Source organism: Notechis scutatus, chromosome 3 (genome assembly GCF_049901735.1).
Source record: "Notechis scutatus isolate UNSWTSFEM ecotype Mainland chromosome 3, rNotScu1.2, whole genome shotgun sequence".
Taxonomy (NCBI): domain Eukaryota; kingdom Metazoa; phylum Chordata; class Lepidosauria; order Squamata; family Elapidae; genus Notechis; species Notechis scutatus.
Window position 1 is genome coordinate 29,193,892 of NC_142011.1, and position 14,866 is coordinate 29,208,757.

Here is a 14,866-nt window from a genome sequence, read left to right on the forward strand (position 1 = left end):
CAACCTCAGCTGCTTTGCGCGGCACAGCTGAGGTTGAAAAAGCAGGAAAAAAGAGGCTTTCCAAACACTGTGCACCTGCGCGCAGCACTTTTCAGCTGTCCCAGCGGCATAGCTATAGGTGTTCTTACACGCGCGTGCAAAATGTAATCACCGAACCGGTAGTAACACCGGTTGAATCCCACCACTGTTACAAACCATGGTTAACTGTCATATATAAGCAAAACCACTTTGGATCGTAGGTAAAACAAATGCAAGACAACTTAATGTAATATTGTAGTCAATCAGAGAATATGCTTCCATTTGTTATTTCATGTTGGATAAAGAAGGAGTTCCTTGCTCTGAGAGCTTGTAACTCAGCCATCTGACCAGAAAATGGCAGCAGCAAGCAGGAAGAATGCCACTTTTTGCTAAATTCAGAGGGATTAAAAACCCCAATCATTTCGATTATTGCTGCAGTAAATCATTGTGATGTATTCAATGTGGACTGGAATACTAATAAGCTTTCCATCTCTTAGCAAGAGTTATTCAGTTTGCAAGGTGAGGTACTGTATTTTGTCACTGGGAAAATGCTATGTTACTGTTTTTCCTTAATTCCAAATGTTGATCCATTCATCCTTGGTTTCTGTAGTTGCATTTTAAGGCAGACATGCTGTTAATGCGGATCACATTTCTCTCCCCTTCATCCAGGGGCTTGTTTTAACCAAATACCCCCCAAAGTCTGTTTAACCTCGAGGCATCTCTTTTCTCTTTCCCTTTCCTCATTTTCTTCCCCTTGTATTAGTGTTTGGAACAAAAACTGGAAAATGAGTTTTACAGTGGCTTCTTCCGGTGGGATGAGGTGCATCAAAATGACGTCTCTGGTCTGCTGAAGAGATTTATTCGAGAGTTACCAACACCTCTTCTGACAGCAGAATACTTGCCTGCCTTTGCAGCTGTGCAGAGTAAGTGCTAGGCCAAGCAGAGAAGATTTCATAGCCTTCAGTGCTCATTTTTTCTTGCCTTCTTGGGGGGGAGGGTTGGCATTACGCTGTAGTGGATGTGTTAGTGGACATGTTCTTTAGCTGTCTATGTCTATTTTCTTGCTTGATCGTGATAACTTTTATATAAGCTAGAAGTAGGTGCATCATCTGCTGCCTCCTAGATTCCTTGCTCACTTGATTTTATTGTATAGTTAGATTTTTAAAAAAGTAGAAATGGAAAAGGATGATGATATGCCTCAAAATAAAGCAAGGTTGAACATAATAATTTCCAAGAATTGGAAGAGTTCCTTCTGAACTTGCAGAAGGAAATAAAAAATGATGTGTGGCTATAGCCCAGAGCTGTATTCAGAAATATAGTTCACCTAACATTCAGAAAGAAAGTGAGGATGATAAAGGTGATCCTGGAAGGAGGGATAAAGAAGATAATGGAAAATAAATCCATCAGTTTGCACTCTTATATAAATGAGTATTTTGTGCCTATCCACACCCACCTTGGTGAAGCCATTTTGTGAATAGAAACCTTCCGCTGTTCTGAGAGACACACGTGTTTCTGTCTTGCCTCACTTGCTGTATTATGTTCGTTTTTACATTTAATTTCCTACGGTTGTCTGGAAGAAGATGCAGCTCACCTTGGCATTATTATTATTATTATTTTAAGATGATGCAACTGAAATTGTCATAGAAAATGCTGTTTGGTTAAATGGTTGTTTGCGCACACTTTTGAATAACTTCAGTAGTTCCTATGATTGTAGCAGTTTCCCATCACTTAGGGTCATGACCCTACCTTATTCGGGTCATGTTGAATGCTTTGCATACCAGATGTGTGAAATGGAGCAACGGGCTATTCAGAGTCAGGATCTTAGAGGTTTAATTCTCAAAATTCTCTCCACTACAGATATCCCGGATTTGAAACATAGGCTGCAGGCTCTCAATCTGCTCATACTGATTTTACCAGAACCTAATCGAAACACCCTGAAGGTAATCAGGCAAATGCTACCCAGGGAGATATGACTTGAATAATTTCCAGTGGCAATAAATCACTGAATAAAAGCTATAGCTTGGTAATACATTGTAGTACATATTTTTTTTGGCATAAGGTCTCAGATTCCCAATTTTATCCAGCTGTTAGACTCTTAAGTTTGCAATGTTAGGCCTGTGCTAAATATTTGGAAACTACTTGGAATAGGCTGATCAGGAATTCCCTGGACTTTAGACTAGTCTGGCTTTTTCAGCCTTGGCAGCTTGAAGATGTGTTCAATTTCCAGAATTCCCCAGCCAGCCACTTTATTGTTGATATTCCTATAATAGCATTAAATGGAAGGGGTTCTTTTTTAAAAAAAAAAGGTGGGGGGGCAATGAGTAGTATTTCAGAAAATGTGGGGATGCCACTTCCAGGATCCCTATCCTTGCATAGTGATTGACTTGATGGGCCTTGATGGGTTCAGCAAAATTGTTCATAATTGCTTTAAAAATTCCACAAATTTGCATACAGTTGTTGCTGTTTTGTTTAATTGTATTTGTTTCATCATTTCCTATTCTTTATGACAAAGCGGACATCATTTTGCCAGAATGATTAGGACTTGTTGGTATCTGTTAGACTCCATGCCCCATCAAATGTAGATTTTTTAAAAAATTTAAAAATAAAAAGTAAACAGCAGTTTGTGGTGTTGCAGAGAGAAAAAACCTAGCCTCTAGGAAAATTTATTTCAAAAAATGGGCTTATTAGCAACAAAATAAAATTACTGGATAGCTTCAAAACAGTGTTTCGGTAGTATATCTGCCTGTCAGGAAATAGCACTTGCTTTGAAATTCTAAGCCGGACTGTCAAAATGAAGGCCTGGGGGCTGGATCCGGTCCGCAGGATGCTTAGGTCTGGTCCACGGGACTAGCCTGCAGTGCCTCTTCAAACGAAAATGGAGCTCGGGAGGGCTGTGGGCAGCCCTCCGGAGCTCCGTTATCTCTGGCAGAGAGTTGCAGGAGGCCATTGCAGCTGAAAACGGAGCTTGGGAGCCCATTTTCACTGGCAGAGTGCTTGGGCCGCCACAGGCGCCCCCAACACAAGTGACGTCGACCTGGCCATGCCACGCCTCCACCCCCCCCCCACCCACCCCCGAAGGTCAAACACAACCATGATGCACTCTTCAATAAAATTGAGTTTGACACCCCTATTTTGAAGGTATCAGTAATGCAGAACTATTAGGACTTTCTGCTAACTCGTATAAGTTAAAGACTGCTGTGTTCAAACATTGAAGTATTTTTGATGTGCAAAGTAGTTCTATCATACCTTTTTAGAAGGATCATAACACTGAACAACCCACTCGGCTCAATTTGCAGATTTGGGCAGCAGATAGGTGTCATCAGTAAACAGTCCTTAATATTCAGTCACTCTGGAATCAGATGTTTCTCTCTTCTCCTGTCTCAGGCACTGCTGGAATTCCTTAGGCTGGTAGTTACCAAAGAAAGAAAAAACAAGATGAGTCTCTGGAATGTTTCCACTGTGATTGCTCCAAACCTCTTCATGCACAAGAGTTTGCCAACCAAGATCCCAGAAGGAAAAGAGAAGCAGCTGGCAGAAGGAGCAGCAGATATTGTTCGAATGATGATCCATTATCAAGCTTTGCTCTGGACTGTAAGTTAGGGGAAACTTTAAGTGATTCTTAAATTATTATTAGCAAAATTTATGCAAAGAGAAAAGTGTTGGTTAAAAAGATCTTTTTAGCATTTAAAACAATCTCCTTTCACTTTCTAGTTCAGGCTGACAGTATTTACAAATTCCATTATTTAGATTCAAAGTCGTTCTTCGTATATAGATAACTTTGATCAAAGAACTACCTTTTTCAAGCAACCAGGAAATTTCAGAAAAAAAATTGCTGATAAAATAATTGGACATGTAAGGGTGTGGTGAATATAATTAAACATATCAAAAAACACCACCACAACATTTGTTGTTTGTTTCTCCCATTTTTGGGAGATAATTAAGAATGATTTCATGAAGATTTCTGATATGAGTGAACTGTGTCACTGAAAGTTTGCACACCTTTGCTTTAGGTTCCTTCTTTCTTGGTAACTCAAATAAGAAAACTGAATGAGAACAGCAGCTGGAAGTATCAGTTCTACGACAGGAAGATCAAGAATCTGTTAAGAAAGATTCATGCAGACAAGGAAAAGACGGAAAAGAACAACGTTGAAGTGAGTGAGATCTTCTCTGTTCAGCCATTTTGTATTACTAGAACATCATAAATATGGGACTAAAGCTATCTATCCTCCCTAATAATTTTGGTAAATAAAAATGACAGGGAGAATCTGCTCATGTTGATATGTGTGGGGATTAGCATCCAATTGTAAGCATGGATGATTTGAAGAACAGAATGGGAGCTGGAAAGAGTAGAAATGAAGTGCATCTGTTCTAATGTAGTTTTCAGTTTATGACCATTTGCTTAATAACAGTTTGAATTAATTATGGCCTCTGAAAAAGTCAGTTAATGTCCTAAATTTGAATTCCAACCAATCCACATGATTGCAAATTAAATGCTAGGCAATCAGTTCACATTTATGACTAGTTGCACTGTCCTGCTGTTAAGTGATATCAATTTGCAATGTTTGTTGCTGGTTTCCGGTAAAAAAAAAATCCACTGGTTATCATGTGACTGGATTTACAACCACAGTAAAATGGCCATAAACTCAGGTCTGATCACATGGTGACTCAACTTATGACCGCAATGATTGACAATGGAAATTCTAATCTCAGCTGTGATTGTAAGTCAAGGAGCATGTAGAGGCTGATTTAATAGTCCATTCCAGGCATGTACACAAATGAAATGATGGCTCACAGTATTGCTTCCCCTAGATGTTACAATCATGCCTAACTTGTCATCTAAATGACTTTTCAGTGGCTTTGGGTTGTACATTGAGTTTTGATGTGCAAAAGAACATCAAAATCCTGCAAAGCAGTTCCTTTCATGTGATTCTTGTGTGATTAAAAAGAAATTGGGCTGTGTTTTTTTGTGACAAATGCCTTCAAGAAAAGTAAGTCTCTCCCTCATGTAAACACAAGGGGGCGGTCATGTTTTATCAGTTCTAGGTACTCATACTACTCTTATATGTGAAAGAAGTGGTTTTAATCATTTCTTTATGGCATTCTTACTCTTTGCTTCTTACTGCCTGGAGATTTACACACAGCAAATATTTGGAGGTAAGAGTAACTCCACACCCTGATTAACTCAGTATACCTCCATATTTGTTACAGGCATTTGGATTTATTTTTAATTTAATTCTTTCTTTTTTTTTAATTTTAAAAAAGTACTTTATTAAAGTTCAAGATATTAAAAAGTTTACAAAAAACAAAACGTTAAAAAGATTTACAAAAGTTTCTGTAATAGAAATTATATCGACATCTTTCAATATCATTTTCTTGGCAGTACACTAAGTACCATATGTACACAAAGAATTTGACAGGTTTTTTAGCATATTAACTATATTAATTCACAGTTCTTAATTAATGTTAATAAACAAAGCTATATCATCTTTATAGGTCACTAATTCAAATTAAAAGAGAAGAAAAAAACAAAAAAGAGAGAAAAGAACATCATATTGACACTTAATATATGTATATATATCTAAAACATCAAGGGTATTTATAGACTATGGGCTGTAGTTTAATATTCTGTAAGTATGGGAGGAGGAAGGGAACACATTTTATCATTTATTACTGTATATTTTCATATATTTCTACAGTATATCTAGGTAATTATAAATCCTAATCTGGATGTCTATCTGAATCTTGCTTTTTTCCCCTAGCAGCTCCTCAATTTCTATAACTTCTCCCTCGTCCTGTCTGTTTGCTAGTATTCCAATTTTATTTCCCTTTTTTCTTCCTTTTAAATTCCTTTTGTAACCTTTCTTTATTGTACTTTACTGTCTAACCATTGGTACCAAATGTTCCAAAATAAATAAATAATACTCTGAATCCTCCTTATCCTTTAATTTCAACGTGAGCCTATCCATCTCTGCACATTCTAAAATTTTGTGAATTATAATGCTGTTAGATGGTATGGTGGACATCCTCCAAGCCTGCGCCAATGCAATTCATGCCACCTTTAATATATGTGTAATCAAATATCTAATTTTAGGGGAATATTTTTCTTTAATGATTCCCAGGAGAAATAATTCCAGCTTCACTCCAACCTACCATGAGTAATTTCCTCTAGCCATGTTTTTATCTTGGTCCAATATTTTTAATTTAATTCTTTATTCATATCTCTCTTATTGCTGTCCCTTTCTTTCAGCCTTGCAAAATAGTCAAAATCCAGGCTTCCTTGTTCTTAAAAGACTCACTGGAAGTTCATTTAACTCATGGAACAAAAGTAGCTGATGTTCTGAGACAGTTCCAGAAGAACCTTGGTCAGAATGGCTGGAGTATTGTCAGCACAGTCAACATAATCAAATGGTAATAATTTCCCATTTTCTTCCTTACCCTAAGCCAAGCAGAGCATAGCTATGGCTTGGTTTTATCTGTATGTTAAGCAGGAGGAATTTGAAGACTGTGAGTTAAACACCATTTAAAGGAAACAGATCTTGTGTCTGTGTTTTTTCAGTAGCTAGAGAAGTCAGCTCAATCATAGTATGCAAAGAGTTTCAGTGAGTGCTTGATTGATTGATTTTTCATGACTGTGGGCAGCGCCCTAAGCCTAATGGAAAGTTTTAAGACTTTCCAAATTTGAAGGTGTTTTCTGGGGAATGTATATTAAGCTACTAAGTGTATCTGTACATTACAATACTTAAAAATAATTAATTACAAGATAAAAACTTCTTTATGAATAATGTAGTCCTGTACTTTACTACCATGAAAATTAGAACACTCCTACATAGGGATTGGTAACTAAAAGAAATCCCTCTTCGCCTTATAATTGACAAAAAATTCCTAAAGTTAAAAGAATCCAAAGTAAGGCAAGTGTAGTTCTGCAGATTAATATCTGGTGTAACGAAACCATCTCTTGATTATGAGGCACAGCAGAGATGGAAGAAGATACTGGTATTCAGTATCCATGGCAACCAGCCTGATTCTACCTTGAAGGAAGAGATTCTAACAAATATGCACGTGTTTCATTAGATTGCCACTCTTTGAAAAACACTGTTCTGCTTTTGAAATTACCATCCCATACAAATATAGTCAATCTGGAGGAACCTGGGTCTGTTCCTGAAGGAGGTAGAAGAGGTGAGATGTTTGCTTAGTCCTGGGAAAGTAGAAAGTGTGAATAAGCTACTTTATTTTGTTTTCCTTAAAACGTGTAAGGAAAGTTTGGGATAGGCTTTAAATATTCTTTTATGTGCCCAACAACTGGGGGTGGGCTGCTGGGGGTTTGCAGGGGTTCGGGAGAACCCCTGGCTAAGATTCTGCACAGTTTGGAGGGCCCCCAAATTCTAATCCTGGCTGGCCCCCACACACTCTGCCCCTCCCAGGAGTCCCCATGCAGCCCGTTTTACATGTAGGTAAGTGCAGGGCGCTCGGGGAGGGTGAAAAACAGGCCTCCTAGAAGTTCAGGAAGGCCGGAAACGGGCCTGTTTCCAGCTTCCAGAAAGCCTCCGGAGCTGGGGAGGCTGTTTTCGCCCTCCCGGAGGCTTGAAGAAAACCTCCAGAGCTGGGGAAGGCAAAAACTCCCCCGCTGTAGTGCAGGAGGCTGACTAGGCCACACCCACCATGCCATGCCTACCCAGTAACCGGGCAGAGAACCCCTTGCTAAAATTTTTGAAGCCCATCCCTGTCTCCAACACTAAAGTAGCATTCTTAAAATTGCTGCTGTGTCTGTTTTTTTTACTTGGGCCTACTTCAAGTTGTTAATATCAGCCATTTCCCCTCAAAACTAAAAGAGAGCAAAATAAATATAAGCAACATCTTTGCTAAAGATATCTTTGCATTTGCACTTTACATTTAATATGGCATGTGCTAATATTAAAATGCTACATATTTTAATTGGGAAGCTGTGTCAGAGTAAGATGAATGGAGAAAATTGGATCTATTGTTGAATGCTTAAGTTTGAAGATTTATCCATGTAATTATCCACAAATCCATAACCATGTAATTTTCTTGGGAGTAAATACCAAAGTGGTTTGCTATTGCTGTCTTATGGTTGTGGAAAAGGGGGGGCAAGTTGGATTTTCAAGTCTAGGCTTCAGCCCTGGTCCTTATTCATGTAGTCCTACCTTGTTTCCCTTTATGAGAGGGGCCTAGGTCAGCATGGTACCTAGATTTAAAGAAATTTCACATTATTAGCTAATGAAGATTGCTAATAAATCCAGCTTTCTGAAGAGGCATTTTCTGCTAGGATCAGAAAGATTTATTTATTTATTTGATTTATTTGTTTTGTCAATCACTTACAAGATAATAGGTATAAGTGTAAACATAGTTATGAATACATGAAATGGATACATATAAGAAAAATAAAAAGAAACAATAGGACAGGGACGGTAGGCACATTGGTGCGCTTATGCACGCCCCCTACAGACTTCTTAGGAAAGGGATGTTTTGTTTCATTTTGCTGCCAACTCTGATTTCTTTCTTGTCTCTTCCCCATTCGGTGCAATGTAATTTTAAAAAAAGAAACCAGGCAACTGATGGAAAGAAGTATTTTGTCATGTGAATGTTGCTCTTACAGCATCAATGTCCAGTATGTAGAAACCCTGCTTGTTAGCTGGTCCTTATGCTGTATAGTTTCTTTATAGTTGTAATCTTGATATTGGCTGGGATTCTTATAAAACCTTTTGGGCCAAACCCCAACCTGGATAATGCAGTCAGTTCTATTCTGGTGCTGTGTTATAGAGATCTTAGTCTTCAAATTATGCTAGTCAAAAGCCAGCTAAAAATATAGCAATAATTATAATTATAATTAGTTACAGTTAAAAATCATGACCCAAATATGTGGCTGACTTAGAAAATCTCCTGATATAATTTGTTTGCAGGAGGTTCCCTATGCATAGGAAGTAGTTTCCTTGTCTTCTTCAGTAAATAAAATATATGCCTATAGAGTGGAAAAAGGAAGGATGTGCCACAATAGATTTAAGACATTAGCACTTAATGCTCTATTAATGGCAAGTCTTTTCCACCAGGAGCAGTGCAGTTTGCCTTTAACACGTTCAAGAATCTCTTGAACTGGCTGTTGAGCTAAGTTGAAATGTTGTCAATAGGTATTGATTTTTTTTTTTAGCCTTTTTATTTTCTTGAGAAGGTTGCCTTTTGCTACAAGTTAAGAGAAAAAAGGGAATGTCTCCACTAGACTATTGTCCTCTTGAGCAGTTTTCACCGGCGTGTGCCCTACACATGTGTTATACACAACATTCATAATCTCCACCTACCATGGTCAAATTATAGAAGTTAATTAAATTGATACTATGTCTCGAGCTGTAGAATCTTATGCAAAGATAAAATATAAAGACTCTCTAGAATTTATAACCCTAGTCTTTTTTGCTGCTATTCTATACCTGTGGTAATTGTGTGGCTTTTTCGAGATCAGTTACATGCTATTCACATGTGATTGATTATGTGCCATCAAGTAGGTGACCTGTTGACCACATAAACCTTCTCCACGATGTTCTGTCCTCAACTTGGCCCTTCACGTCTTCCAATGGTATATCCATTGCTGCTATAATTGAGTTAATGTGTCTTGCTGCTTGCTATCTGTCCTCTCCTCTTTCCTTCCGCTTTCCTCAGCATTAAGGACTTCGCCAGAGAGTTTGGACTAATGTGTCCAATGTATGATAATTTGAGTCTCATCACTTGTGCCTCAAGAGAGAACTCGGAGTTCATTTGTTCAGTGATCCATTTCTTCAATTTGGAGGTCGGCAGTGGGAAAGGGAAGGAAACTGTCCATGATATTCTCAGCATAAATACACTTTCTACATTCACATGTACCTTGGATTAATTTTAATCACATATAGGTTTATTATCAGTCTCTCTAACTGGAAAACTATATTTTATTATAAAATTATTGTTGTTTAAGAGAAAGTTTTAACTGGGATTTTTTAAAAAGACATATTTTAAATAGTTTTTAAACTTTTTTAACCTTTTGAAAAACAGATTTCTCTGACCTTAGATCTAGATTAATAAAAATAGTTTGTTTGCTGAACATTGAAATATATTGTTGTGTTTTTCTTTGTTTTGCAGTAATGGTTCAGTGGATTCGATGAACTTCCTACTCTATGAAGTTGGCGGCAACATAAGTATGTATGCTTACACTAATTCTTGTTCAAGGGGAATATGGGCTACTAGTTTCAAGGGATAAGTTTTGGCAATGGAGAATAAATACTGCTGAAGGAATAAATAGGCGGGGCAGCAACTAAGAATTGACAGCTTTACCAGTGCACAGTAACAAAGCAGCATGGAAGTTGCTGAAAATTGTTCAGGTTGGACATTCAGAGAAAATCGTTTAATCAAATGTGAGCCTGGTTCCTACAACCTGACAAAAGCATAATTCTGATATAGCATTATGTGTGAAATATGAAGGATTCACCTAAGATAGTATTTGGTAAAAGTTGTTTCACACCTGATTTTGAAAGAGTGAAAAAGAGGAGATAGCTTCCAGGTGTGAATCAAAATGCTTCCCAGAGACATTCTTAACAAATGCATGTTACCAGCTACTACAAGTCCATTTATAGCATAATGCTCAGCAGACTCTTTGGTTCTATCACGAGCCTAATTCATCTATTTACAACTAGAAACATTTTCTTCATAGGATCTTCCACCTTCCTAATCTTTATTTGTAGCCCGGGAATAATGTTTCATGAAAACTGTTTATGAAATCATTTGTCTAAGCATAAAATAAACTGTAGTGAAGGATTTATAGCTCATTTTTTTTAAACTAAGCAAACTGTTTTCCCCTTCTAACAGATGAACATTGCCTGGATCCAGATACATATCTTTTAGACCTGTACCATGTGAACCCTCATGCAGAATGGATTATAAGGCAAACACCGTCTTTTCCAAGAACACCGTAGGGAGAGAGACTGCTTCGTAAAAAAAAAAAAAATTACCCAATGGAACCAAGAATTTGTGTTAAGTTTTTTAAACAAAGGTGGAACGTTGGAACCAAGCACCATATGTTCATGAAGATAACAGTTTAAATGGAGCAGTAGCTCCAAAATTGGAATATTAGCAATTCCCTTTGAATGGTCATTTAAGATGATAGCCAATAGAAGTTGACAAGTGTTGTATGATAAGATGGCTTCATCAAAGGAAAGCTGGTAGGAAAAAAGAAGGATGGAAAGCATTTGGAAAAACTGATGCAGATAATCTGATTTTAAGGTTTGTTCACATGGGAGCATATCTCAATATGCAACAGCTGGTTATCAATGTTGACTTTTATAAAGTGAAATTGAATATTTGAATTAAGGTTTCTTGTACAACCATGTAATTTTTTTAAAATGTTCCTGTTTTATTTCTGTAGAATTTAATTGATAACCAGCTGTCTAGAATATAGGAGGAAAATTGATAATTATTGTGGGAGTTCTACGTTAAGAATGCTTCTGTCCATGGACAGGGTGATCATACTATGCACAAGTAATAACTGCAAGAAAAAATGTCTTCTATAATGACTTTGAGTGTTGCAGTTATACATAGATGTGTTTGTATAAGTTCAGTTTTACAATGACATTTTATTTTTTAAAAGAGTATGTTCTAAGAACATCTCTCTACTAGGTTACAATAAACCATCTCAGTATTATTGTTTATATAAATTTTTCTCATATTCAAATTGGATTTCATATTTCTGTCTGTTTGTAATATATATTTTCTTCTGCAAAGACCCCGAATTAGAAATTTCTTACACTGTCTTTTTTCCAAGGCAGTCCCATAAGTATCTGAGCCATATAATATATTATATTGATGCCTTTCTGCTTCTTTGATATACTTTTTTAAAATCACTTATGGATATTTTTAGGAAAAACCTGTTGCATTTCTCCAGGTTGTTCTCAAGAAAGCCATGATACTTCAATTGTACATAAATGTTCATCTGACACCAACTTTTTCACACCACATTCCAAAGCAAACCCATGTATTAGTAACAAAATTATTTTTATTTTGTAACTTTTGAAAAATTCATTTTGAAGATTTCTTTTTAATGCATTGACTTGTAGCTCGTTCACCAAGCCTTGGAATTTTGTTGGATGATAGAATTGCAGAAGTGTGTGGAAAAGATGCTCATGATCATTTCCACACACTTCTGTGTGTGGCAATTTTATGTAACTTCTCCACCTTCTCAATGTTTAAACATGCTGAAACCTGGTACCTTTAGATGTGTTGGGCGTCAGCTTCCCATAGACTGACTTGGGAATTGAAATCCCAAATATACATGGAAGGAATTAAGTTGTTATGATTACTTCCATTTATCATTGCAGTTTCCTCCTCCTAGATGTGTTGAACCTCAGCTTCCGATAAACCTGGGGTGTCAAACTTGCAGCCTGCAGGCCGGATGCATCACATGCTGGCCCCGCCCCCGCCAGGTTTAGTGAAGGGGGGAAAAGTCATGATGCCGCGAGTTTGACAGCCCTGCCATAGACTGACTTGGGAATTGAGATCCAAAATATACATGGAAGGAATTAAGTTGTTATGATTATTTCCATTTATCACTGCAGTTTCCTCCTTCTAGATCAGGGATGTCAAACTCACCTCACGGTGGCATAATATTATATATCGGGCCTTTTTTTGCCTTTGCTAAATCAGGCGTGGCCCTGGCCAGCCCATGACGCATCCAGCCCATGGGCCAAGAGTTTGACAGCCCTGTTCTAGGTAGTGATAATTCCTCCCCTTTCCCAAGAACATTTTGATAGTGTACATTGGACAGATCAGGTAAGCTTAAGCATATCAAAGTCAAGCTAATTGTCAACTAAGTCCCTTGAATATAGATACGGATTATTTTGGATACATCAGATGAAATGGATTCATATCAATACAACAAATGATACAGCATGTAGAGCATGAAGGTAGTCAAATGGAAAAAAAGGTTTTAATCCATCATGAGAAACTCTGCATGAGATATCAAAAGTGAATAGTGGTGGATAAAAGGTGTTTACTTTGATATTTATAAAAATCTCAGTGCTATAACAATGAGGCCATACTTTTGAAACCAAATATTGCTGAAATAGGTTCCTGACAATAATAATGATGTAATGAGTGTTATAGAGGATACACCTGTAATCTGTAAGGGAAATTCAACATCCTTAATTCTGTCCTTAACTTGATTTTTTAAGAACATTTTGGTATGTTTGGTGTCCCTGTCGACAGTAGTAAAAGCAGTGAAGCATAAACAGTGCATGTTTTAATAATGTTTTTTATTAATATTTTAATGCTGTGTTTAAAAGTTATACAATAAATAACTAGACATTTCCAAAATATTTTTCGTCCTGTTTCTTGCTGCATTTTATTTATTTCTTGATCTCCTTCATTGTAAAAAAAATAAGCTGTAAATTTATTTATTTATAAAATTTATTTGCTGCCTATCTCCTGGTTCTGGTGTGTTTACAATTGTTTTGTCTATGCAACATGCTTGGCTGAAACACATGCATAAAAAAGCACATTACTACAAAAGCATAATGAGTTACTGCTATGATGTAGATTTTTTTTTTTTTTAACCATAAAGTTAGTTTGCCATGACTAGCTTTCCAAAACCTTGCTTTAACTTTTGGATACAAAGAACTCTGGAGTTGCTATTTTTCATCCTTGCCAGATATTGAAAACAAGACAACTAGTTAGTTTCCCAGAGTCTCTTCCTCTTTGAAGTAGTTTCCTGTGACTAATTAGGTATAGGGCTATCCAAAATGCTTCAAAACCATTGTACTGAGTCTTTGGAACTCAAAACAAAATGTTTGAACAAAACATGCTATTTTGCCTTGAAGCAAACATTGAGCTGCGTTCAGGGCCTCATTTTGGGGATTCCGTGTTGTTTAGCCATAACGTGGTTTATTTTGGGGTTGGTGCTTTTTCAAAATTTTGGCAGTGTAGTAGCAACGACCATGACATCTCTGCTTCTTCGATTTAGACTGGATGGGATAATTTGAAGTGTAGTGATAAGAGAAAAGCAGCAATTTTATTTATTTTATTTGTTAAATTTATATACCACCCATCTCTCTGACAGGTGACTGGGCAGAACATAAAAAGATAAATAGAAAAGCAATTAAAATTAAGCACACAACCAGATAGAATACTTGATTGGATTATAGACTCTACCCATTTTTTTTTTGCTTTACTGTTAATCTGTCTATGTGATTTGAGCATTTTAAACAATTGTTAACCTCACCTTTTCATTTCTTACTATCTCTCTTTAAGATCCAGTAAGGTTACTTAGGGGAACCAAGCCTGATCAGGTACATCTATATTAAGAAAATCTTTCATACTTTATTTGTAATTCTTGGAGTAAACAAAAGTGGGTTTGATCTATTTCTTTTGACCAGCTGGCTTATCCTCTGATTGCAAGACACCTTGTAGGAGAGAGAGGCAATGTTTCATTTATACATATATCTTTCTTCTTTCATATTGTGTCTGAAAAGGAGCAAATACTTTTAAGTCTCCCATCAATTTAAGCTAAAATTATCTGTATTTTTCCAAAGGAAAATATGTTTCTTCTCCCCGAGAAAAAAATAAAACAGGGATGATTTCTTTCCAAAGTAGCTCCAAAGTTCAAAAACAAGAACTCTTCATAGTACTTTTCCAAAACAAAACATTATCAAGCATTAAAATCTTTAAGAAATATCTTCACAAATTAGTTGCTAATTAGTGTGACCATTGGAGGAAGGGGACGTTACAAAATTCTGGGTTTTTTTTTTCCTTACCTTATTTTAATAATAATTAGAGAAAATAGTGGTAAACAGACCAGGAAGGAGGTCTGGAATATAAGTAAAAT

The 14,866-nt window shown here is 36.7% G+C and overlaps 1 protein-coding gene across 1 annotated transcript in view; it reads left to right on the forward strand.

Moving 5' to 3' along the window:
* ARHGAP40 (Rho GTPase activating protein 40) overlaps nt 1-13,361 on the forward strand; it is a 68,318-nt gene extending 54,957 nt beyond the window's left edge. The window contains exons 12-18 of the mRNA XM_087959045.1: nt 782-941; nt 1,876-1,958; nt 3,403-3,609; nt 4,029-4,169; nt 6,266-6,426; nt 10,138-10,193; nt 10,861-13,361. Coding sequence (XP_087815171.1) covers nt 782-941; nt 1,876-1,958; nt 3,403-3,609; nt 4,029-4,169; nt 6,266-6,426; nt 10,138-10,193; nt 10,861-10,967 — 915 coding nt within the window. The 3' untranslated portion in view covers nt 10,968-13,361. The remainder of the gene's footprint in view (nt 1-781; nt 942-1,875; nt 1,959-3,402; nt 3,610-4,028; nt 4,170-6,265; nt 6,427-10,137; nt 10,194-10,860) is intronic.
* The last annotated feature ends 1,505 nt before the right edge of the window (nt 13,362-14,866 follow it).